This window comes from Lagopus muta, chromosome W (genome assembly GCF_023343835.1).
Source record: "Lagopus muta isolate bLagMut1 chromosome W, bLagMut1 primary, whole genome shotgun sequence".
NCBI classification, from domain to species: domain Eukaryota; kingdom Metazoa; phylum Chordata; class Aves; order Galliformes; family Phasianidae; genus Lagopus; species Lagopus muta.
The window spans coordinates 1,871,838-1,895,470 of record NC_064471.1 but is presented as its reverse complement, the minus strand read 5'-3'; the positions used below and the strand labels follow the sequence as shown (position 1 = coordinate 1,895,470).

The 23,633-nt window shown below is 44.3% G+C and overlaps 2 protein-coding genes across 4 annotated transcripts in view; one reads left to right on the top strand and one right to left on the bottom strand.

Moving 5' to 3' along the window:
- LOC125686398 (zinc finger SWIM domain-containing protein 6-like) overlaps nt 1–23,633 on the top strand; it is a 522,860-nt gene that overhangs the window by 322,715 nt on the left and 176,512 nt on the right. The window contains exons 5-8 of the mRNA XM_048930326.1: nt 355–534; nt 15,857–16,033; nt 16,300–16,446; nt 23,328–23,474. Coding sequence (XP_048786283.1) covers nt 355–534; nt 15,857–16,033; nt 16,300–16,446; nt 23,328–23,474 — 651 coding nt within the window. The remainder of the gene's footprint in view (nt 1–354; nt 535–15,856; nt 16,034–16,299; nt 16,447–23,327; nt 23,475–23,633) is intronic.
- The window catches only part of LOC125686416 (uncharacterized), a 269,413-nt gene that overhangs the window by 95,637 nt on the left and 150,143 nt on the right, over nt 1–23,633 (bottom strand). The gene's annotated exons all lie outside the window — the stretch shown is intronic.

Below are 23,633 nucleotides of genomic sequence, written 5' to 3'. Positions count from 1 at the left end.
CTTGGGTACTTTTCTGTTGTAACTTTGTGAACTCTTGGTTTTGTTTTGTTTTGTTTTTTTGACTGATGCTCCTGTCTGATGAGCCATGTATTGCGAACTCAGTATTTTCTAGTACAAAAGGCTCACTTAATACCTTTTAATTGAGAATGTTGGCTTTGGTAGAGTCTTTCAACTGCTTCAGATGGGCCAGATTGTGAGTTGGGAATTCAGCCTCCCTGGTGCTAGGCATATCTGGGAAGTAAGCAGTGTAGCCTTTGAAGGGAGGAAAGAAAGTATTACAGTATAGAAGTTAGCAATTATTTAGTACTACATATTTAACAGAAAACATAATGTAGCAATTTGTTTTTAAATCAGGTGCTCTGTGGATGTGTATAGTTTTAAATCCCCACTGCAAGTTGGAACAGAAGACCAGTTGGCTAAAACAGCTGAAAAAATGGAACTGTGTGGATGTTTGTCCATGGGAAGATGGAAACCATGGAAATGAGCTGCCCAATTTAACCAATGCTTTGCCTCAGGGTGCAAATGCTAACCAAGGTAAGCCTAAACATATACACTGATTGCAATATATAGTAACTTATATCTTATGTACATGCAGAATTACACAATCTTTCCTGGGATAAGTAACTTCCTTGTTGTCACAGAGTTATCTCTAGATCTATCTGTGTCAATGACGGGAACAGCAGGGCCACAGGCCCACCAGCCTGAAAAAGGAGGGGGGGTGTCTCGCTCCAGTTTACAGGAGAGAGAGAAGATTCTATTAATGTCTGTATACCTGATGGCAAGATTAAGACACAACAGGTCAAACGTTAGCCTGACCAGTTTATTACAAATCCTAGTTGCTTAAGGAGATGGGGAAGGGAAGGCAGGCAACAGAAAAGAGATAGGAAATAAAAGCAAGGAGTCTTCCTAGAAAGCAACAAAGAGATAGTCACCACCATGGGTCCAGCATGGTTCGTAGTTCAGACATTGATCTTCAATAGTGATGGTGTCATGGAGTTATCTCTAGATCTGTGTCCATGACGGGGCACAGGCCTGAAAAAAAAGGTAAAGAAAAGAGAGAGGGGAAAAAAAAAGTGTAAACAGTTTACGGGCCAGTCCGGCCCAGCCCTGTGACTAATCAACTCAACTGCAGCATAGGAAGTTCCGCACAAACATGCGCAAGAACTTCTTTACAGTGAGGGTGACGGAGCACTGGAACAGGCTGCCCAGGGAGGTGGTGGAGTCTCCTTCTCTGGAGATGTTCAAGACCTGCCTGGATGCCTACCTGTGCGACCTACTGTAGGGAACCTGCTTTGGCAGGGGGGTTGGACTCGATGATCTCTGGAGGTCCCTTCCAACCCCTACAATTCTGTGATTCTGTGATTCTGTGTAATGAAGCAGGGGACTTGTGGGCCCCAGGAGAAGGGAAAAGGGGGAAGGGTAGAGAGATAGTAGATGGGTCTAAAAAAAAACAGAGCAGTGGCAATGATCTGAGGAGGAACATTAATTTACTAAATATGATTTCAGAATGCAAGGTAACACAATACAACACAATACAATTGGAAATGAGACCAACAAACAAAACAAAATGAGAAGGAGAGTGTCCAAAACCAAGGCCTTACCCTAGAGACTGCAGGGGGACCACGTGCTTCTCTGCTGCAAACAAAGAAAGAAAACTGCAGACCTGCCAGGAGCTCCATCTTTCTTCCTCTGGGCAAAGTCCTCTGGGGAATGCCACTCCTCCCCTCCAAGATCTAAATACCCAAAAAAGGCAATCCACAGAACCAGAACATTAACTCTTCAACTCCCACTGCTTTACATGATGTTATGATGTAGAAAACTGACATTAAAAAAAAACAACATAAAACCATGACAAGTAGGTCATTGGGGGCTGTTGTTTGGTTGACAACAACTACAGTAACTGTACAAACTTACAAATAAGTCCAAAAGTGATTGAGTCAGCTGTCTTTGGAGTGACAACTTCTGGCACTGGGATCTGTAGCAATTAGACAGATGAATACAATGGGAAAGGCATCACAACAAAGATGAAATAACAGAAGGACTGGCAGAATAGAGAGATGCTATAATGGAAGGGAAGAAGAATGCTCACCCATGTCAGAAGATTCTAGGTTCACTGGGAAAAGCTTCACAAAAGAAAAATCTCCAGAAAAAGATCATTCCCCACTGGCAATCAGCCCTTAAATGAGTTCTAAGAGAGGTGGAGCCAGGCTCCATCCCTTCTGATCACACAGATGAATTACCTTCACCTATGCTCCTTAGAATCATAGAATCACCAAGGTTGGAAAAGACCTAAAAGCTCATCCAGTCCAACCATTCACCTACTACCAATTGCTCCCACTAAACCATGTCCCTCAACACAACATCCAGTCTTTCCTTGAACACCCCCAGGCTCGGTGACTCCACCACCTCCCTGGGCAGTCCATTCCAGTGCCTGACCACCCTTTCTGAAAAGTTATACTTCCTAATGTCCAGCCTGAATCTCCCCTGCCGTAGCTTGAAGCCATTCCCTCTGGTCCTATCACTAATGACACGAGAGAAGAGGCTGACCCCCAGCTCACTACAACCTCCCTTCAGGAAGTTATAGAGAGCAATGAGGTCTCCCCTGAGCCTCCTCTTCTCCAGGCTGAACATTCCCAGCTCCTTCAGCCTCTCCTCATATGGCCTGTGTTCCAGACCCCTCACCAGCTTTGTTGCCCTCCTTTGAACATGTTCCAGGGCCTCAATATCTTTCTTGCAGTGAGGGGCCCAAAACTGGACACAGTACTCGAGGTGTGGCCTCACTAGTGCTGAATACAGGGGAACAATCACCTCTCTGCTCCTGCTTGCAACACTGTTTCTGATGCAAGCCAGGATGCCATTGGCCTTCTTGGCCACCTGGGCACACTGTCGGCTCATGTTCAGCCGAGCATCAATCAATACCCCCAGGTCCATTTCCTCTACGCAGTCCTCCAGCCACACCGCCCCAAGCCTGTAGCGTCGCCTGGGGATGTTGTAGCCGAAGCGCAGGACCCGGTATTTGGCCTCGTTGAAACCTTGCACCTTCTGATGATTTACAGCCCATCCTCTTTCTTGCAGATAGGTAGTCAGTGAATCTGCCGACTGTCCTACTGCCTCCAGTGAGTCAGATGTTAACAGGAGATCATCGGTATAATGATACAAGATAACATTATTAGTTTTTTCTGAATTTGCCATGTAATCCTGTGGCAGGACCTGAAAGGTCTACTGCCTGCCTCACCATGTGAATGAGAACTGGTCTTGTGCTTCAGCAGTTGGAATCATAGAATGTCCTGGGTTGAAAAGGACCACAATGATCATCTAGTTTCAACCCCCCTGCCAAGGGCAGGGTCACCAACCTCTAGACCTGGCTGCCCAGAGCCACATCCAGCCTGGCCTTGAATGCATCCAGGGATGGGGCATCCACAACCTCCTTGGGCAACCTGTTCCAGTGAGTCACCACCCTCTGTGTAAAAAACTTCCTCCTAATATCTAACCTAAACCTCTCCTATATCAGTTTAAGACCATTCCCCATTGTCCTATATCCACTCTCATAAACAGCCATTCCCCTTCCTGTATAAACAGCATAAATGCTCCCTTCAAGTATTGGAAGGCTACAATGAGGTCTCCCCGCAGCCTTCTCTTCTCCAAGCTAAACAAGCCCAGTTCCCTCAACCTTTCCTCATAGGAGAGGTGCTCCAGTCCTCTGATCATCTTAGTGGCCCTCCTCTGGACCCGCTCCAAGAGCTCCACATCCTTCCTGTACTGGGGGCCCCAGGCCTGGATGCAGTACTCCAGATGGGGCCTCACAAGAGCCGAGTAGAGGGGGACAATCACCTCCCTCTCTCTGCTGGCCACCCCTTTTTTAATACAGCCCAGAACATAGTTGGCCTTCTGGGCTGCAAGTGCACAGTGAATACTGAAGAATGCATTTGCCAAGCCTAGTGCACAATGGTAGGTTTTTATTTTCCTACTCAATGTGTTCATTAGGGAGGCAATATTGGGTACGGCTGCATGAACAGGCGGTGTGATCTTAATTCTCTATAATCTACTCTCATTCTCCATGTGTCATCTGACTTTCTCACTGGCCATATGGGGGAATTATATGGGCTATTTGTAGGTCTTATAATCCCAACTTTTTCTAATTCCTACACAGTCCTTGATATTTCATCTTCCCCCCCTGGGAGTCTATACTGTCTCACATTAGTAATCCAGCTCGGTTCCAGCAGGCAAATAGGTTCATGCTTCACCTAGCCTCTCAATATTGTCTGCACTGCCCAGACACTAATACACCTCTGTTGAACTCTGAACTCTCCTACAGTTGTCTGGAGAGCCAGACCCCATAAAATGTCTACACCCAAGATGTACTCTGGGACTGGGGCAATAGACACCTTACACTCCCAGGGTGGGTGATGTAAAACCCCCAATTTCAACCACATCTGGATAACTGGAATGGTCTGTCCCCCAAAGCCACCGATCATCACTCTATCCCCATTGAATTTAGTCAAATCCCCATAAATAATTGATGTTTCTGTGCCTGTGTCAACCAACATCATAACCCTTTGTATGTTCTTTTGGGACAAAAAAATTGTTAGCTCATTGTAGGGCCTCCGGTCCCATCTGGAGGCCCTAGGTACAGGGGGACAGGCATCCCCTGTCATGCAAGTAACTGTGCAATTGTCAATTCTTTTTCCTCAGGTGGCTCAGGCATAGTGGCCTGGGTCACTTGAGGGGGCTTTTTCCTTTTACTGGGAACTAGGAAATCTTCCAAATTCCATTTTGTTGGTAATTAATCAGTAGATCTAAACCCAGTTTTTTTGGGGTGATCTTGAAATTTTTGATCATCCTCTAACTGCCTCCATAGCTGGAGGAGGACATTATTGGGCTGCTGATGAATTTTTGCAAATTGAATCCCAGCCTGGATTCAGTCATTAAACATTTGTTTTCAGGATACCCATATAGGGCCTGATTGAGGAGTCCATGGGGTGGGTCTCCTGGTTTTAGTTACGGAGAGAACCTCTGCCCTTTCCAACATTCGGATACTGCGCCTGGTCTGAAGGCTCTCTGTCTCCTCTAGATCAGCCACGAATTGGCACGAATTGGGCAGCCTGTTGGATAATGGCCTCCAAGGTCACTGAAGGGTTAATTATGGACACCAGTATAACACACTGGTGGGGAGGAGCTTGTTGTAATACGAGGTCCCTCATCCCTTGCCAAAAACTTAACCAAGTCTGGACTCTCAAAGGCACTGTCATGTATTGCCTCCTTCATTCCTAATTCTTTAATACAATTTTGACGTTCCTCCATTGAGGTCCATAGGCCCTGTATTTATCAGAACATCACTTTTGTTCGGCCATGTGATTCTACACACCACCATTACCCATTGAATTAGAAAATGGTTTTTGTCATTATGCATCACAGTGGCATAAAGCTTTTGTCTGAGAGCCAGATGTGTGGTAATAGATGCTAGTTTAAAAATCTTGGGCCCGTTAACTAACACACTTTCGCCCCCCACGTCCCATAATCTCAACAGCCAAGCTGGTATGCTCTGTCATGGCCTTTTCTTAAATTGTTGGAACAAATCCATGAGCTCAGCAGCTGTGTACAGGTGCGCCATTACATATAATGTGGTATGTGCAGGGGGCCAACCCTGAGGGTCTGTCTTGGATTTGTTTTTTTGTCTTCCGAATTATTACTGGTCTTATTTCTAGAGGATCTGAGGTTCCTATATCCTCTAGTTAGCTTTTAGTTTGCTTGACCTTCTTGGGTTCAACGAGGATCCTGCTGATCTAAGTCTTTTTCCCCTTCTAGTGATATGGGTCTTAATTTCAAAGGGGAAATTCCATTTCAAGGTGGGGTAGCTTGCCCTGACAAAGATGGAATTTTATTTTCCAACTGTTGAATACAAGTTTTCAAAAGCTCATTTTCATCTTTTAAGTTTTCTTCTGAGGAATGATATGCATTAACAGTGAGAAGCAGCAGCCATGCCACAGCAGATACTGCTACTATTCTTTCCTCAGTTGTAAAAAAAAAAAAAAAAAAAAAAAAAAGTTGTCCTAATTTATTCAGGAAATCAGCTATTTTTGATGGGGATTTAATAATGAAATTATTGTCTCTCATAGGCCCCCCCTTCTTCAATAATCCGAGCAGCACTTAGCCATGGGGAACTTAAGAATTCCAGGGTTTCCCCTGGGAGCTCCTCTTTTGGTGTATTTAGGGTTCCAGTGACCACCCAACGCATAATTTTTTTTAAGATAATCTGTCATAAATAATACCTGGCTGGCTCACATTATAACAAAGATGTGACAACAGAAGGACTGACATAATAAGAGGACCAATGGCATCCTGGCCTGCATTAGAAATAGTGTGGCCAGCGGGAGCAGGGAGGTGACCATCCCCCTCTACTCAGCTCTGGTGAGGCTGCACCTCGAGTACTGTGTTCAGTTTTGGGCCCCTCACTACAGGAAACACGTTGAGGTCCTGGAGCGTGTCCAGAGAAGAGTAACAAAACTGGTGAGGGGTCTGGAGCACAAGTCTTATGGGGAGCAGCTAAAGGAGCTCAGATTGTTTAGTCTGGAAAAGAAGAGGCTTAGGGGGGACGTCATTGCACTGTACAACTTCCTGAAAGGAGGTTGTGGTGAAGAGGGATTTAGCCTCTTCTCCCAGGCAACGAGCAGGACACAGTGAAATGGCCGCAAGTTGTATCAGAGGAGGTTTAGATTAGACATAAGGAAGAACTATTTATCTCAGAGAGTGGTCAGGCACTGGAATGGCCTGCCCAGGGAGGTGATGGAGTTGCCGTCCCCGGCAGTGTTCAAGAGGCATCTGGATGACATGCTGCATGATATGGTTTAGTGCTTGTGGTGGCAATGGTGATGAGGAGACAGTTAGACTAGATGATCTTATAAGTCGTTTCCAACCTTGTGATTCTATGAATAAAAAGATGCTATAAAGGAAGAGAAAAAGGTTGTTCACCCATACAAGAAGATTCCAGGCTCACAGAGAAAAGCTTCACTGATGACAGACCTCCTGAATCACATAATTCCTCGTTGGCAATCAGCCCTTAAATGAGGTCTAAGAGAGACAGAGCCAGGCTCCACCCCTTCTGGTTTCACGGGTGAATTGCCTTCAACTGTACTTCCAGAGCTGACTGCATCCTTTCTCCAAGCGCTCAATCAGTGGTTTAGGCCATGACTCAACAGTACCCACACAGAATCTCAACAGTACCCACACAGAATCTCAGGAGAAACTCCTTCGTTCCCATCTTCCAGGCCTTGCCAGCAGATAACAAGGAGGGAGCAGGGAAGTGCCCACCTGCATCCTGTTTTTCACAGGATACGATGATATTATTCCCCAATTCTCCCATACCAAGCTGTAGTTTTTGGTAACAGATTTTCTGCCAGTAAGCAGTCCTGAGCACTCTCTTCCAGAGGCAAACAGTTCCAAAGGAAATGCTTTCACATGTCCACAAAGTGATGTTGATTGCCACACAGCGATACCTGCCATTCGCATCCTCAATAAATCAGTTAGAGACTTATCACAAAAAAATACCACAGAAAGCAAGCGTTGAGCCAAGGGGAAAAAAAAAAAAAAAAAAAAAAAAAAAAAAAAAAAAAAAAAATAGGGTTCCGACAGGAGGGGGGGAAATGACAAAGAGGGAAAGGAATAATAAAACAACAGCACCAGTGATCTGAGGATGAAAGTTAATTTACTAATTATAATAACAGAAATACAAGTTACTTGGGATTTAAGCTAATAAACCAAATAAATGAGAGAGCGTCCAAAACTGAAGGCCTTACTCTAATGCTGAAGGCAAGATGGCTAGGGAGCACTCACCACAGAGACTAGCAGTAAGAGAAGGAGCAGTCTCATGACTTGTGAGCAGTTTTAGCTTTCCCTCTAAATCTGGGAATATAGTTTTTCATTTTTGAGAACCAGATACCCAGAAATATTGTCAGTTCATGGAAATGGAGCATTAACTCTTTAACTCCCAGGGCATTGCATGATGTTATGATGTTGACTACTGATAACAAAAATCATAAAACCATGACGCTCGTTGAAGATTAAACAGCCATATCCTTGCAAAAAGGATAGTGCTTTTTTTGTGTGTGTGAGTGTGTGTGTGTGCGTGCACTGAGACTGCAATGTCTTCAAACCAAGCATTTAATTTCACTTAGATCTTTGACATGCTTCTGGCCCAGTTTGGAAGAGAATCTAATAAATCAAATAAAACAGGACAACTAGAGTTCAAAACCAAAGGCCTTACTCTAATGCAGAAGGTGAGATGGCTATGGACCATACACCACAGAAATAAGCAATAAAAGAAGGGGCAATCTCAAGACTCGCGAGTAGTTTTATCACGCACTCTGAATGGGAAAGGGAAACAAAAAGTCCACTGGGGTATGTAGTTCTCTCCTGAGAAACAGGTACCCAGAAAATTGGCACCCCATGGAACTGGAGTATTAACTCTTAGACTTCCAGTGCACTACATGTCATGATGCGGAATACCAAAAACAAAAATTATAAAACCATGTGTATAATCGATGGATATCAAGAAGTTACAATCACAAAACAAAAAAGAGAGTTCGGCTAAATAGACTATAATAACAAGAGGGAATAAATCAAAGGCTTACCCTTATGCTAGGCTCACCACAAAACACCAGAAGGAGGGATCTCCAGAAGAAATCCTTCCCCACTGGTAGCCAGCTCTTAAATAGGTCTAGGAGGGGTGGAGCCTGACTCCCCCCCTTCCAGCAGCACAGGTGAATTGCTTTCACCTATGCTCCTCTGGCTGACTCATGGCTCGCCTCAGGTGATTAATCAGAGGTTCAGGCTGTGACTCAGCAGTTCCCATACACTCCACCCCTTCACGGCATGAACCAATGATCAGGTTAACTAAAAGGTAAGCTTTCCCTAATACAGAGATCCGGTATATCGTGACGCTTATACAATTTTATCGCAACGTGTGTTGGTACAATTCAAGACGAGTGATGATTAGTGGATGTCTATATTCTTCTATGGGCCAGTGCTCGATGATGCGACTGGAGGCATGAGGTCCTGAGGTGCAGGTCCGTTCTATGTTCCATCAGTCCCATGCAGACCATCACCGGCTGTTGAACGTGATCTGACAGCAACACTGGAACACCTGATGGCATTTTGTCCCTTCCGGTGGTCCTGAAGGCTCACAGACTCACGGGGAGTAATACAGATGTTTCACAGGTACCAGGAGGGGAAGGTCTGCTCTCCAGGGCAAGATACAGGCCGTATTTCTATCCTGGGTCAACACTTCCACCTGTATTGGGGCACGTCCTGGCCGCCTGTACCATACCTTCTGGCTGGATGTCTGCAGCTGCATAACGATATCAGGCACCAAAGGAGGTGTCCTGATCTGCCACAGGGACATGATGGGGGTCCCTTTAGCAATAAAGATCGGAGTGTTGACCACAATATCAGTAGGCCATGTACCTATTACTGGAGGGACTACTGAGCCTCCCACCTCCAACAGTCTCCCCCAAGGTGCAAGTAGGCCACACCACTTGAGTCCTACCTGCACCTTCCAGGGCCATTTTATTTTATGGGTACCGAGATCTAAATTCTCAGGGGCAGGGAGCAGATTATTTTCATTACCAAACTGGGGTCTTACCTGATGATCTGTGCCCGTAATTTGGATCCTAAGCAGGGTGGCCCATGCCGTCTGCAACATTCTCAGGGCACAGGGTCTGCTGTCTCAAGGTCTTTCATTCAGGTCCCGCAAGGTTTCATACAGTCTTTGAATCCACCCCTGCAGGGACTGGGAGTCTGTCTTCAGGGCAGCCTTAAGAATACCATTATAACATTCGATGAGGCCTGCCCCTGTTGGATTATATGGCAGGTGGAATCGCATTCGATGTTATTTTCTTCTGTCCAGCGCTGTATTGTTGCACCAGTAAAATGAGTCCCTTGGTCGCTCTCAATGATTTGAGGTGTCCTGTAGGCAGACATCAGTTTAGTGAGTGCCTTGATGGTATATGCATGGTTTGCTTTCGGTACTGGAAAGGCCTGCAGTAGCCCACTTGCAGTGTTGACACAGGTCAGGGCGTATCTTGCCCCTTCGGAACGAGGAAGGGGCCCGATGTAATCGACCTGCCATCGCTGGAGAGGATTGTGTCCCCTAGCAAGATGGGCTGTTGTTTCGGGCAACGATCTCGGTCTCATCATGGAGCAAGTGTCACAATCCTGGTATGCCTGGATGATATCGGATAGTTGTATGGGCAGTCCCCATGCTTTAGCAGCTGCCCACATTGTCTTTTGTCCAGCACGCCATAGTTTCTGATGTAACCAGTGGGCGATGTTCACAGATGGTGAATTCTCAATCCATCGAACTCGGGCCAGTGTGTCAGCTTCATTGCTTCCCGGTGACCGTAGGGGCTGATGACCAGAAACATGGTAGACACGTACAGTCCTGTGTTGGACCATATTCCATATATCTAACCACATGTCTTTGCCCCAGATCGGTCGGGCGTGGATAGTCCATTCCTGGGTGGCCCACTGTGCAATCCAAAGAGTGAGCCCCCGGTACACAGCCCAACTATCTGTGCAGATGTTCAGGATACCATCACCGGGTTCCTTGGTTATAACCATCCACATGGCTCGCAGTTCTGCCCATTGGCTGCTCTGACCATCCCCCTCATCGAACCAGATTGTCTCGGTGGAAGGATGGTATGCTATTGCTCTCCACTTGCTCGGGTTGCTCTTGCTGGACCCATACGTGTACCAGGCATCTTTAGGGATAGGATATTTTCCCTCCTGAATGGGACTCTTCTCTGGTGGAGCGACCAGTATTTCTTTTGGTGCATCACTGTCATACGTCACTGGGCCTAGGATCTTCTGGAGTTCTTCTTTCAAGGGTGATGAAGACAGACTGCTCCTTTGGCTGAGGTAGGCGACCCATCGTGCCACTGTTTGTGCTTGGGCCACCCCTGTCTTAGGAAGGTGGGTCAGATCTTTCAGCCACCCCTGAATTGGCAGAGTGGTCTTGACTATAACTGCAGCTGTTTGAGTTATTGGCTCTACTGCCTGTAATGCCGAATAGGCAGCCAATAACTGTTTTTCAATCATACTGTATCTTTCTTCTGCTCCGTGCCAAACCTGAGACCAGAAACCAATGGGGGTCCGAACAGAGCTCTGGCGTTGCCACTGGCCCCAACCAAAGCCATCTTGAGTAACATGAACGTCCAACTCAGCCGGGAGGGTAGGATCGAATATACCCAATGCCTGAGCTTGTTTAACTGCCAGTTTTGCTTGTTGGAAAGCATCCTGTTTGGTTTTCCCCCAGTCCCATAGCAGCCCCTTTTTTGTGAGTCTGTATAGTGGCCTTAGCAGCTGCGCCAGGTGAGGTATAAAGGAACGCCAGTAACCCAATATACCTAGAAACTCTTGCAGCTGCTTCGATGTTGTAGGGACTGGAAATGCCTGAACCTTATCTTTGACAGCATGGGGTAGCACTTTGGTCTTCCCTGACCAAACTATCCCCAGGAATTATACAGACAGCCCCGGACCTTACACCTTTTGGGGATTTATAGCCCATGCCCTCTGTTGTAAATAGGCGATTAATGAATCTGCTGCCTGTCCTACTACCTCCAGTGAATCAGATGTCAGCAGGAGATCATCAATATAATGATATAGGTTAACATCATCAGGTTTTGTCCAATCAGCCAGGTCACGCGCCACTAGATTGTGACAATACGTTGGTGAATGCACGTACCCCTGTGGCAGGACCTGAAAGGTCCACTGCCTGCTTCCCCACGTAAACGCAAACTGATCTTGCGATTCCTCAGCAATTGGGATACTGAAGAATGCATTTGCTAGATCTAGGACACAACGATAGGTTTTTATCTCCCTACTCAATGCGTCCATTAGGGAGGCAATATTGGGTATGGCCGCATGAATAGGTGGCGTGACCTTATTTAATTCTCTGTAATCTACTGTCATTCCCCATGTGCCATCCAACTTTCGCACTGGCCATATGGGGAAGTTATATGGGCTGTGTGCAGGTCGTATAATGCCCACTTTTTCTAATTCCTGCACCGTTCTATATATTTCATCTTGCCCACCCAGGAGTCTATACTGTCTGACATTAGTAATCCGGCACGGTTTCGGCAGGCAAACAGGTCCATGTTTCGCATAGCCTCTTAATATTGCCTGCACCGCCCAGATACTGATACATCTCTGTCAAAGTCTGAACTCTCCCACAGTTGTTTGGAGAGCCAGACCCCATAGAATATCTATGCCCAGGATGTATTCTTGGACTGGGGCAATAGACACCTTGTACTCCTGGGGTGGGAGATGCCCAACCCCCAATTTTACCCATGTTTGGGTGACAGGAATAGTCTGTCCCCCAAAACCACCAATCATCACTCTGTCCCCATCAAATTTGGTCGGATCTTCGTAGATAATTGACATTTCTGCTTCAGTGGCTACCAATGCCATAACTCTATGAATATTTTTTCGGGACCAATAAATCATTAATTCTACATAGGGCCTCCGGTCCCGTCTGGAGGCCCTATCGGGACTAACATCCCATGTCATGCCATGAATTGTGCTAGGGCCAATTCTTTTGCTTCCGATAGCTCAGGCATTGTGGCCCGAGATACGCGAGGTGGCTTTTTTTTCCCTATTTGGAACAATAAAATCTTCTAGGTTCCATGTTGTTGTTGGTACCCTCTCTATAACTCTTACCCTTGATTTCTTAGGGTAGCTCTGGAATTTTTGATTGTCCTTTAGTTGTCTCCAGAGCTGGAGAAGGACATAGTTGGGCTGGCGAACAATCTTAGCAAATTGGACCCCAACCTGAATTAAATCATTAAACATTTGTTTTCGGGAGACCCTAATGTGTCCCAATTGAGGAGCTTGAGTAGCCGGCATTTTTGTTTTAGTTACCTGCAGGACCTCTGCTTCTTCCAACTTCCGAATATTGTGCCTAGTCCGCAGGCGTTCTGTTTCTCTAAGGTTGGCCACTAACTGGGCAGCCTGCTGGACTACGGCTTCTGATGCTACAAGGGGATTTAATATGGAGACTAGGGTACCATAGAGATGGGAGGGAGCTTGCTGTAGAATCAATTCTCTCATCCCTGCTGGGAATTTGACCATATCAGGGCCATCAAATGTGTCTTCATGAATTGCTTCCCTTACGCGTAGTTCACGGATATAATTCTGAAGATCCTCCACGGAGGATCGCATCTCTGTATGTAGAGGCATACCAGATTTACTCGGCCATGCCACACGGCAGGCCGCCATTAACCATTTTAGTATAGAATGGTTTTCATCACGATATTGATGACCCACATATAACCTCTGTCTGAGAGCAGGATGGACAGTCATGGTGGCCAGCTTGGCTATTTCTGGGTCATTTACCAAGACACTTTCTGCCCCAGAATCCCACAGTCTTAACCAAGCTGGCACACTTTCTCTAGGCTTCTGCCGAAATCACTGTTCTAAGTCCATCAATTCTGTTGCCGTGTATGGCCAGGCCATTACATGTAAATGAGTCAGGGCAGGGGGCCACTGATCAGGCAGCACCCCTGCCGGTCTATCCTGCACTTTTTTTTGTTTTCTGGGTTACAACAGGACGGACTTCCAGTGGATCGGTCAGATTTGGACATTCAAGGTCTGATTTGGATTTGTTGTTCTCCGGATCAACAAAGTCTGTTGATTCAGGAGTCTGATCATCATTTATTGATATGTTACGAATTCGGCCTACGGGAAGATGTAGAATTGGCTTCTTCCCTGTTAAAACGCCAAGTTTGCACTTCAGTTTTTCAACGCGGTCTTTCAAAAGCTGATTTTCAGTTTCTAAAGTATTATTTCTTATACCCGCACGATTTAAGGCACTTAATAATGGCCATGCCACCATGGAGGCAGCCAGTTGTCTTTCTTTAGTAGTGAGGACATCCTTGTCAAGTCCTTGAAAATAGTCCGCCATGCGATATGGGGAGATATTGCCCATAACGCGTAAGGGACCCCATTTTTCAATGATAGCAGCTAACTCATAATAGGGTGATCCCTCAAATCCTGGGATCTGCCCTGGAATCATTTTCTCTAGAGGAGTATTGTTCTCCCCCTTGACCCATTTATAGAAATTTTAAAGAAAAGACATGATGTGTATTTCAGTATATTTGGCCTGCCTGGCTCACCAAGTGTATAATCAATGGATATCAAGATGTTACAATCACAAAATAAACAAGAGAGTTAAGCGAAGTGGACTATGATAACCAGAGAGAATAAATGGAAGGCTTACCCTTATGCTAGGCTCACCACAAAACACCAGAAGGAGGGATCTCCAGAAGAGATCCTTCCCCTCTGGTAGCCAGCTCTTAAATAGGTCTAGGAGGGGTGGAGCCTGGCTCCCCCCCTTCTGGCAGCACAGGTGAATTGCCTTCACCTGTGCTCCTCTGGCTGACTCATGGCTCGCCTCAGGTGATCAACCAGAGGTTCAGGCCTTGAGTCAGTATCATACACCATGATATTCCACCCCCTATTCCACATCACTACATCATGCTTAATATATATATATAAACAATAATTAATATGCATTAAACACACACACACAAACTAGCACACATTAATTCCTTTTGTTAAGCTAATATATTGGTCCCTATTCCTAAGCCAGCCTATATCATCTTGATGCGTGTCATGTAAAGGCTATTGTTTCTTTGCTTGACTACAATCTTGTATCCAATTTTATGTTGGAGTTTTTATTTTTTTTGCAATTATAAGGCCTTTGTTATTTTTTTCAAAAGATATCTGTCATAACTGCATTAAACTGAGTGCATGAGAAAGTAAAGCAGTCATTTGCCGTATGTATTGTGTAGTCTGCATTGTCAGGTGTGTGTGGAGGGGTGTAGATGCAGCACTCTGCCTTCTTGAAGGTCTCTGCTTACTCAATATAATGTTTTGTGATAAAAACAGTGCTTATTAAATCTGATGTAAGCCTTGTCCAGTCTTCTTTAAGCAAAGATTGCCACTTGGCTGATAACTGGGGAAAATACAAGATATTTCCCTGGAAACAAAACAAAAAACTACAACAACAACAACAAAAAAAAACCCAACCAAAAAAACCTGTATTATCCTCAAAACTCTCAGTGTTTTGATACATATTTCATAAGATAAAGTTAAAATTAAATGCTTTTGGGAGGTGGAAGATGGGAATTTCAATGGGTTTTTCGTTGTTTCTTTTTATTGGAAGATCACTTCTGAAGGAAATAGCTAGCTGGGACCACAAGTTCGTTTAGCATGTAACTCTACAAAAGTGAACTTGCTTTCTGGATCTCTTGACGTTTAACCCAACTCAGATAGTCTAATGGCAACTTGGACATGGCACCTTAATATACATAGTGCACTGTCAACAGAGTTCTTTTGCTGTGGGAAGATGTCCAGTAAAGGTTATGGGTTATGTCAGTCCCATGACTTCTGTTTTGTTTTTTTTTTTTTTTTAAAATCTACAGTACTGCTCATCTATCCCTCATCTTAGCAACTCTGGGTCAGGAGAAAATTTTTGAATGAGAATTTTACTTCTTAGTTTGTTCTAAGGAGAGCTGTCAAATGTCTTTCATCTTCAGCTTTCCCTTTTCAAAGCCTGTTTAGCACTAGTTTTGCTGTTATGTAGATCTCTTCCTGAAAGCAGAGTGAATGGCACACAATTTGGCCTGTTCAGCAATAGGATACGAAATGTCAGCTGCTGCCTGCTCTTCACAGAGGAGGGAGAAGATAGGATGCTGTCATTTGGGGGTCATGAATAGGCAGCAGACAAGCACACTGTAAATGATTTATTCACATATGAATGAGTAAAAGCTGATGAAGCTTTCTGAACTTGTGAAAATGACAGATTCATCGAACAGGCCCCATCGGACAGTGTTCACTCGAGCCATTGAAGCCTGTGATCTTCACTGGCAGGACAGCCACTTACTGTACATTATCAGCAGTGACTTACACACCAACTACTGTTACCATGATGACACTGAAAGCTCACTCTTTGATTCTCATGGGCGGCCCCTCTGGCACGGTAAGTGGCTGAAATGGGAAAGACATTTCCATGACTTGCCTCCTTTGTTCCGTTTCTATGTCATTATTTTGTGCAGGAAGAGATAAATGAAAAGCCTGGAAAAAAGAACAGTCTTCCTTAAAATGCTGGTTTTACAAGTATTTTTTAAGACTCTTGCTTTTATTTTTATATATAGATTTTTTTAAGCCCTTCGGAGTTAACCTAGCACAAGGGACCATTATAAATATGGAAGCATTGCTTTTCCTCATTTATTTTCTCCATTTTAGAACCTGTCCCTACAGCCTGTGCGAGGGTGGATGCATTGCGATCTCATGGATACTCAAGAGAAGCACTGAGACTAGCGATAGCTATTGTTAATACACTAAGAAGGCAGCAGCAGAAACACTTGGAAATGTTCCAGGCTCAGAAAAAAGGTAAACGTGGGCAAAGGACATGACAAGGTGATAATAACACTGGACTGGAATTCCGCATGAGAAAAGTGCTTTTGAAACTATAATGCCAAAGAGGTGCATTTAACTCTCCTTCACAAATGACCATAGCGGTAATGCAATGCTTCAGATGTTGGAGATTTTCTTTGTGAATTCTGCATGGCAAGGGCTCAATTCTGCCTTCTGTAATATGCCTGACACAACTGGGCCTTTATCCCAATCAGAACTTTCGGTTACGCAGTGTAAATATCCATCTGGTGTAATTTATAGGTTTGTAAACAGATCTTAATATTTAACATGTCAGGTATTTCAAATTATTTCATGCTTCAACATATAATTTAGCTTAACTATATATTTCTGATGTGGAAGCCTAAGTTGACAAGGAGAATAACACTGAGGCAAAGGCTGCACTAGAGAAATTCATCAAATTCGGCAATTTGTTTCAAAAGAGTCTCATACAATATCTAAAATTTTAGTATTTTTGAATGGAGTCCGGTTGATGTCACTGAAAATGAGTTTTTGAAACACGATATTCTGTCATTCCTTTGATGAGTATTAACCTATTTTTTTTTGGAAGAACATTGTTCTTTAGATACAATTTCTACATGTGATCCTTGCTACCCAAAATAATACTGCACTTTGCCATAAGTTTGAAGAAGTACTAGAAGGAGAAAGGAATAGCTTTCTGATTAAAGAATGCATGTGGAAAAAATGGAATTATGTTCTCAGCTACTACAAGAACACCTTAATTCAAACATTTTAGATCTTCATTGCTGCTCTTAACAATGCATATCTGTATAATCAAGATGTTATAATCACAATATAATCAAGAGAATTACGCAAAGTAAACAATGATCACAAAAGAGAATAAGTGGAAGAGCTTACCCTTGGATTGAGCTCACCAGAAGACACCAAGAGAGGTGATCTCCAGAAGAGATCCTTCCCCACTGGTAGCCAGCTCTTAAATAGGTCTAGGAGGGATGGAGCCAGGCTCCCCCCCTTCCAGCAGCACAGGTGAATTGCCTTCACCTGTGCTCCTCTGGCTGACTCATGGCTCGCCTCAGGTGATTAATCAGAGGTTCAGGCTGTGACTCAGCAGTTCCCATACACTCCACCCCTTCACAGCATGAACCAATGATCAGGTTAACAAAAGGGTAAGCTTTCCCTAAAACAGAGATCTGGTATATCGCAACGCTTATACAATTTTATCGCGACATGTGTTGGTACAGTTCAAGACAAGTGATGATTAGTGGATGTCTATATTCTTCTATGGGCCAGTGCTCGATGATTCGACTGGAGACATGAGGTCCTGAGGTGCAGGTCCATTCTATGTTCCATCAGTCCCATACAGACCATCACCGGCTGTTGAACATGATCTGACAGCAACACTGGAACACCTGATGGCATTTTGTCCTGAAGGCTCACAGACTCATGGGGAGTAATACAGATGTTTCACAGGTACCAGGAGGGGAAGGTCTGCTCTCCAGGGCAAGATACAGGCCGTATTTCTATCCAGGGTCAACACTTCCACCTGTATTGGGGCACACCCTGGCCGCCTGTACCATACCTTTTGGCCAGATATCTGCAGCAGCATAATGATATCAGGCACCAAAGGAGGTGTCCTGAGCTGCCACAGGGACATGATGGGGGTCCCTTTAGCGATAAAGATCGGAGTGTTGACCACGATATCAGTAGGCCATGTACCTATTACTGGAGGGACTACTGAGCCTCCCACCTTCAATAGTCCCGGACCTTGCACCTTCTGGGGATTTATAGCCCACCCCCTCTGTTGTAAATAGGCAATTAATGAATCTGCTGCCTGTCCTACTACCTCCAGTGAATCAGATGTCAGCAGGAGATCATCAATATAATGATATAGGTTAACATCATCAGGTTTTGTCCAATCAGCCAGGTCACGCACCACTAGATTGTGACAATACGTTGGTGAATGCATGTACCCCTGTGGCAGGACCTGAAAGGTCCACTGCCTGCCTCCCCACGTAAACGCAAACTGATCTTGCGATTCCTCAGCAATTGGGATACTGAAGAATGCATTTGCTAGATCTAGGACACAACGATAGGTTTTTACCTCCCTACTCAATGCGTCCATTAGGGAGGCAATATTGGGTACGGCCGCATGAATAGGTGGCGTGACCTTATTTAATTCTCTGTAATCTACTGTCATTCCCCATGTGCCATCCAACTTTCGCACTGGCCATAAGGGGGAGTTATACGGGCTGTGTGCAGGTCGTATAATGCCCACTTTTTCTTACTGTAAGGGTATGTTTGATTTATTCGGCCATATCATACGGCAGGCCGCCATTAACCATTCTAGTATGGAATGGTTTTCATCACGATATTGATGACCCACATATAACCTCAGTCTGAGAGCAGGATGGACAGTCATGGTGGCCAGCTTGGCTATTTCTGGGCCATTCACCAAGACACTTCCTGCCCCAGAATCCCATAGTCTCAATAACCAAGCTGGCACACTTTCCCTAGGCTTCCGCCGAAATTGTTGTACTAAGTCCATCAATTCTGTTGCCGTGTATGGCCGAGCTGTTACGTGTAAATGAGTCTGGGCAGGGGGCCATTGATCAGGCGGCACCCCTGCCGGTCTGTCCTGTACTTTTTTTGTTTTCTGGGTTACAAAAGGACAGACTTCCAGTGGATCAGTCAGAATTGGACATTCAAGGTCTGATTTGGATATGTTACGAATTCGGCCTACGGGAAGATGTAGAATTGGCTTCTTCCCTGTTAAAACGCCAAGTTTGCACTTCAGTTTTTCAACGCGGTCTTTCAAAAGCCGATTTTCATTCTCTAAAGTATTATTTCTTATATCCACATCATTTAAGGCACTTAATAATGGCCATGCCACCATGGAGACAGCCAGTTGTCTTTCTTTAGTAGTGAGGACATCCTTGTCAAGTCCTTGAAAATAGTCCGCCATGCGATATGGGGAGATATTGCCCATAACGCGTAAGGGACCCCATTTTTCAATGATAGCAGCTAACTCATAATAGGGTGATCCCTCAAATCCTGGGATCTGCCCTGGAATCATTTTCTCTAGAGGAGTATTGTTCTCCCCCTTGACCCATTTAAAGAAATTTTAAAGAAAAGACATGATGTTAATTTTAGTATACTCGGCCTGCCTGGCTCACCAAGTGTATAATCAAGATGTTATAATCACAGTATAATTGTATAATCAATAGATATCAAGATGTTATAATCGCAATATAATCAAGAGAATTAGGCAAAGTAAACAATCACAAAACAGAATAAGTGGAAGAGCTTACCCTTTGGTTGAGCTCACCAGAAGACACCAAGAGAGGTGATCTCCAGAAGAGATCCTTCCCCTCTGGCAGCCAGCTCTTAAATAGGTCCAGGATGGGTGGAGCCAGGCTCCCCCCCTTCCAGCAGCACAGGTAAATTGCCTTCACCTGTGCTCCTCTGGCTGACTCATGGCTCACCTCAGGTGATTAATCAGAGGTTCAGGCCATGACTCAGCAGTTCCCATACAATATCTCATGTATTTTAAGAAAAAAATACTAATGTGAAGTTGTTTAAATTTTTTCAAGTGTATGCATAGATGTTTTCACAGAAATAAGCATTAAGAAGTTTAAGTGGTAACAATGCAGGCACCTGACCAAAAAAATAGCTGGCACATCCTATGTGCTTCTATTTCTGTCTCACAGTATCCAAGTGTTTCAGGGTAAGCTTTGATATGAGAGACAGGATGTCTCAGGAGCAGAGGCAAACAAACTATGCAATCAAAGCAGCACAGGGGGTTACAAGTTTTAGTCAGCATACACACACTTATACACACAGACATCCATTTTAGCTAATACCCGTAAGTGGGAAGCAGAAACTCCCTTAACAAGTACACTTACTGACCCTTAAGAGACAGCAAAAAGCTGAAAAGGAGAGAGAAGTAGTATGCCAGTGGTGGATTCGATAGGTAGTGCCAGCAGGGCATCCCCTGCTTCTAAGTGCACTTTTCCTCTCCCTCCTGCTTTTATTCTCCACAGGGTCTGCAGATTTTTCCACTCGCATGCTGTACCCACACAGCCAACAGAGCCCAAGAGGAACACTTGCTTGCAAAGCAAGTCTTTGCAAAAGCAAGGTAAACTACCAAGGTCAGCTCTCTGCAAAACAAGATATTTGCAGCTACAGCCACAAATATCAGTTCCCTTAAAAATGTTAGAATACTTAGTTCCATCCCAGGATTATTCTTCAGTCAGGAGCCTTTAGGTCCCCGACAAACTAAACTAGAAATCTTGTGCACTATTTTGGATTCTAGATCTGAAAATAATCTAGAAGCAGTTTATGTTGTTACTTTGATAAGTTTTCTAAATGATTTTATCACTTAATGTGTCTTCCCCTAAAATGTATTCCTTCAAAAGCTTTGCAACTTTTTGAGCTTCATAGGTTGAGGAAAGAAGCAATCAGGAGGTTGCATGCATACATACCACTGACGCGTGAAGAGCCTGCTATAAGCGTGCTAGTCATAGTACTGCTCCTTTTAATTACCAGTTGCTAATGAAGTATCCTGTTAAGACACAATAGATGAAATAGAATATAAGTGAGTCAGTAAAAAGTCAGGTTTCAGTCCTTTTTAGTAATGTTACTTGCTTCTGCATGTCGTCTATAGCACATGCTATTTTGATAGTAAGACAAAGATATACTTGTTATTTTGTATTACATATCAGTTGATTCTTAAACAACAACAACATCAAAAAAACCAACATCCTCATTCTCCTAAACAATTAGTTTAATGTGTGGTTGTGCTTCATTTTGTAGCCCCACATGTTTAAAAAGGTATGAAGCAGACTTTCTAGTGTTTTAAAGCTTTGCATTAATAGATGTGGTTCCTAAGGAAAGTAGTACTCCATGAATGAGAACAAGCAGAGACAGCTACAAGTCAGTGTGTAGTAGGTAGAGAAGCAGAGCATCCATAATCTACATCTTCCCTCAGTCACAGAGTTGACTAGATCAATCTATGTCCGTGACAGGGGCGACAGGCCTCTGCCCTCCCCCCCCACCCCAGTCCCACAAAAATGGGAAGAAAGGGAGGGGAAAAAAAAAAAAAAGCAGCGGCAACAATCTATGGAGGAAAACTTATTTTACTATAATAACAGAATACAAAATAACACAAAATATAAAATTTAATTGAAATGGAGATTAATAAATCAGACAAGATGAGAGAGAGAGTTCCTGGGACAGAGTCAAACCTGAAAAGCTTGGAACGGCTAAGAAAGCACCCCCCAGCACCCACTGCAAGGCAGCAAGAGAGCACCCCCCAACCCCCACCCGGAAGGGCCAGATCCTGTGACTTATGTAATGTACAGGGATAGGTACTTGGAATTGGGGCAGTGACACTTTAATGCCCCGTACACTACATGATGTTTTGATGTGGAATACTGAAACCATAAAAACATAGAACCATGACACCCTCTTTTAGCCTCAAACTGTTCCCCCATGTCTTATTGCTCTCTACCCATGGAAAAAGTTGATTTCCCTCCTGTTTATAAGCTCCCTTTAAGGACTGGAAGACTGCAATGAGATCTCCCCTGAGCCTTCTCTTCTCCAGGCTAAACAAGCCCAGCTCCCTCAGTCTGTCTTTGTAGAAGAGGTGCTCCAGACAGATAGTCTTTGTGGTCCTCCTCTTGACCCTCTCCAAAACCTCCCCATCTTTCCTGAGCTGGGAGCCACAGACCTTGATGCAGTACTCCAGATGGGGCCTCACAAGGGCAGAGTAGAGGGGAACAATCACCTCCCTCCTGCTGGCCATCCTTTTGATGCAGCCCAGGATGTAGTTGGCCTTCCGGGCTGCAAGTGCACACTGCTGGCTCATGTTAAGTTTTTCATCTATCAGGACTCCTAAGTTCTTGGCTGGGATGCTTGTAACGAGTTTTTCTCCAAGTCTGTACGTATATATAGGATTGCTTCAACCCAAGACCTAGGTTGCTGCACATCTATTGAGGCAGGAAAGAATTGTGGAGAGAATTGTTTAAAAAAAAAAAAAAACCAACAAAAAACAGAAAGTCTAGAAGTCTGTTGTAATTTTTCAGCAGACATTTTCAGAAGACTTCCTGGTATTGTGTAAGAAATTTCAAAAGACACTGCAGTTGTAATTGTTGACCCAAAATACACTTTGCTAGTGCCTGAAGGGCATCTGACCTTAATTCTTTTACTTTTTTTCCTCTTTTCAAATATGCATAAAGGGCAATTAATTCATCCTGAAAGATACTGTTTTCTCCTTTTATGCAAAGGCTACTTGTCATGGTTTTATATTTTTTGTTTTTTTGGGTTTCAGTATTCTACATCAAAACATCATGTAGTGTACGGGGCATTAAAGTGTCACTGCCCCAATTCCAGGTACCTATCCCTGTACATTACAGAAGTCATGGGATCTGGCCCTTCCAGGTGGGGGGCGGTCTCTTACTGCCTTGCAGTGGGTGCTGGAGGGAGCATTCCTAGCCATTCCAAGCTTTTCAGGTTTGACTCGGTCCCAGGAACTCTCTCTCATCTTGTCTGATTTATTAGTCTCAACTTCAATTAAATTGTATTACATTATCTTGTATTCCAGTATCATAGTAAAATAAGTTTTCCTCCACAGATTGTTGCTGCTGTTCTTTTCCTCCCTTCCTTCTTTCCCATTTTGTGGGACTGGGGTGTGGGGGGAGAGCAGAGGCCTACTGCCTCCCTGTCATGGGCATAGATTGATCTAGTCAACACCGTGACACTACTTGTAACACTTTGAACTCCACAGTGAGAGCATTTTAATAGGTCTTACTTCTGTAATTGTTTTAAGTGGGTAACCTGTACTCTTTCCTTACATACTCCTTTCATCTTTTTTAATGCAGAACTTCTCTACAGAGGAATAACTTCAATAACAAATCTTGAAGGTTGGGTGGGACACCCTTTGGATCCAATTGGCACCCTCTTCAGTAGCCTGATGGAAGCCTGCAAGGTGGATAATGAGAACTTCCATGGATTTTCAGACTTCATGGGTAAGGCTGTGCAAAGGGAGCTATATTTTATACACCTTCAGTAACCAAAGACATTTTTCTACCTTACCTCTATAAATGAACTTTGAAGCCAGTGTTCTCCTAGTATAATGTATAACCAAGATGTTATAACCGCAATATAATTGTGTAGAATCAATAGAT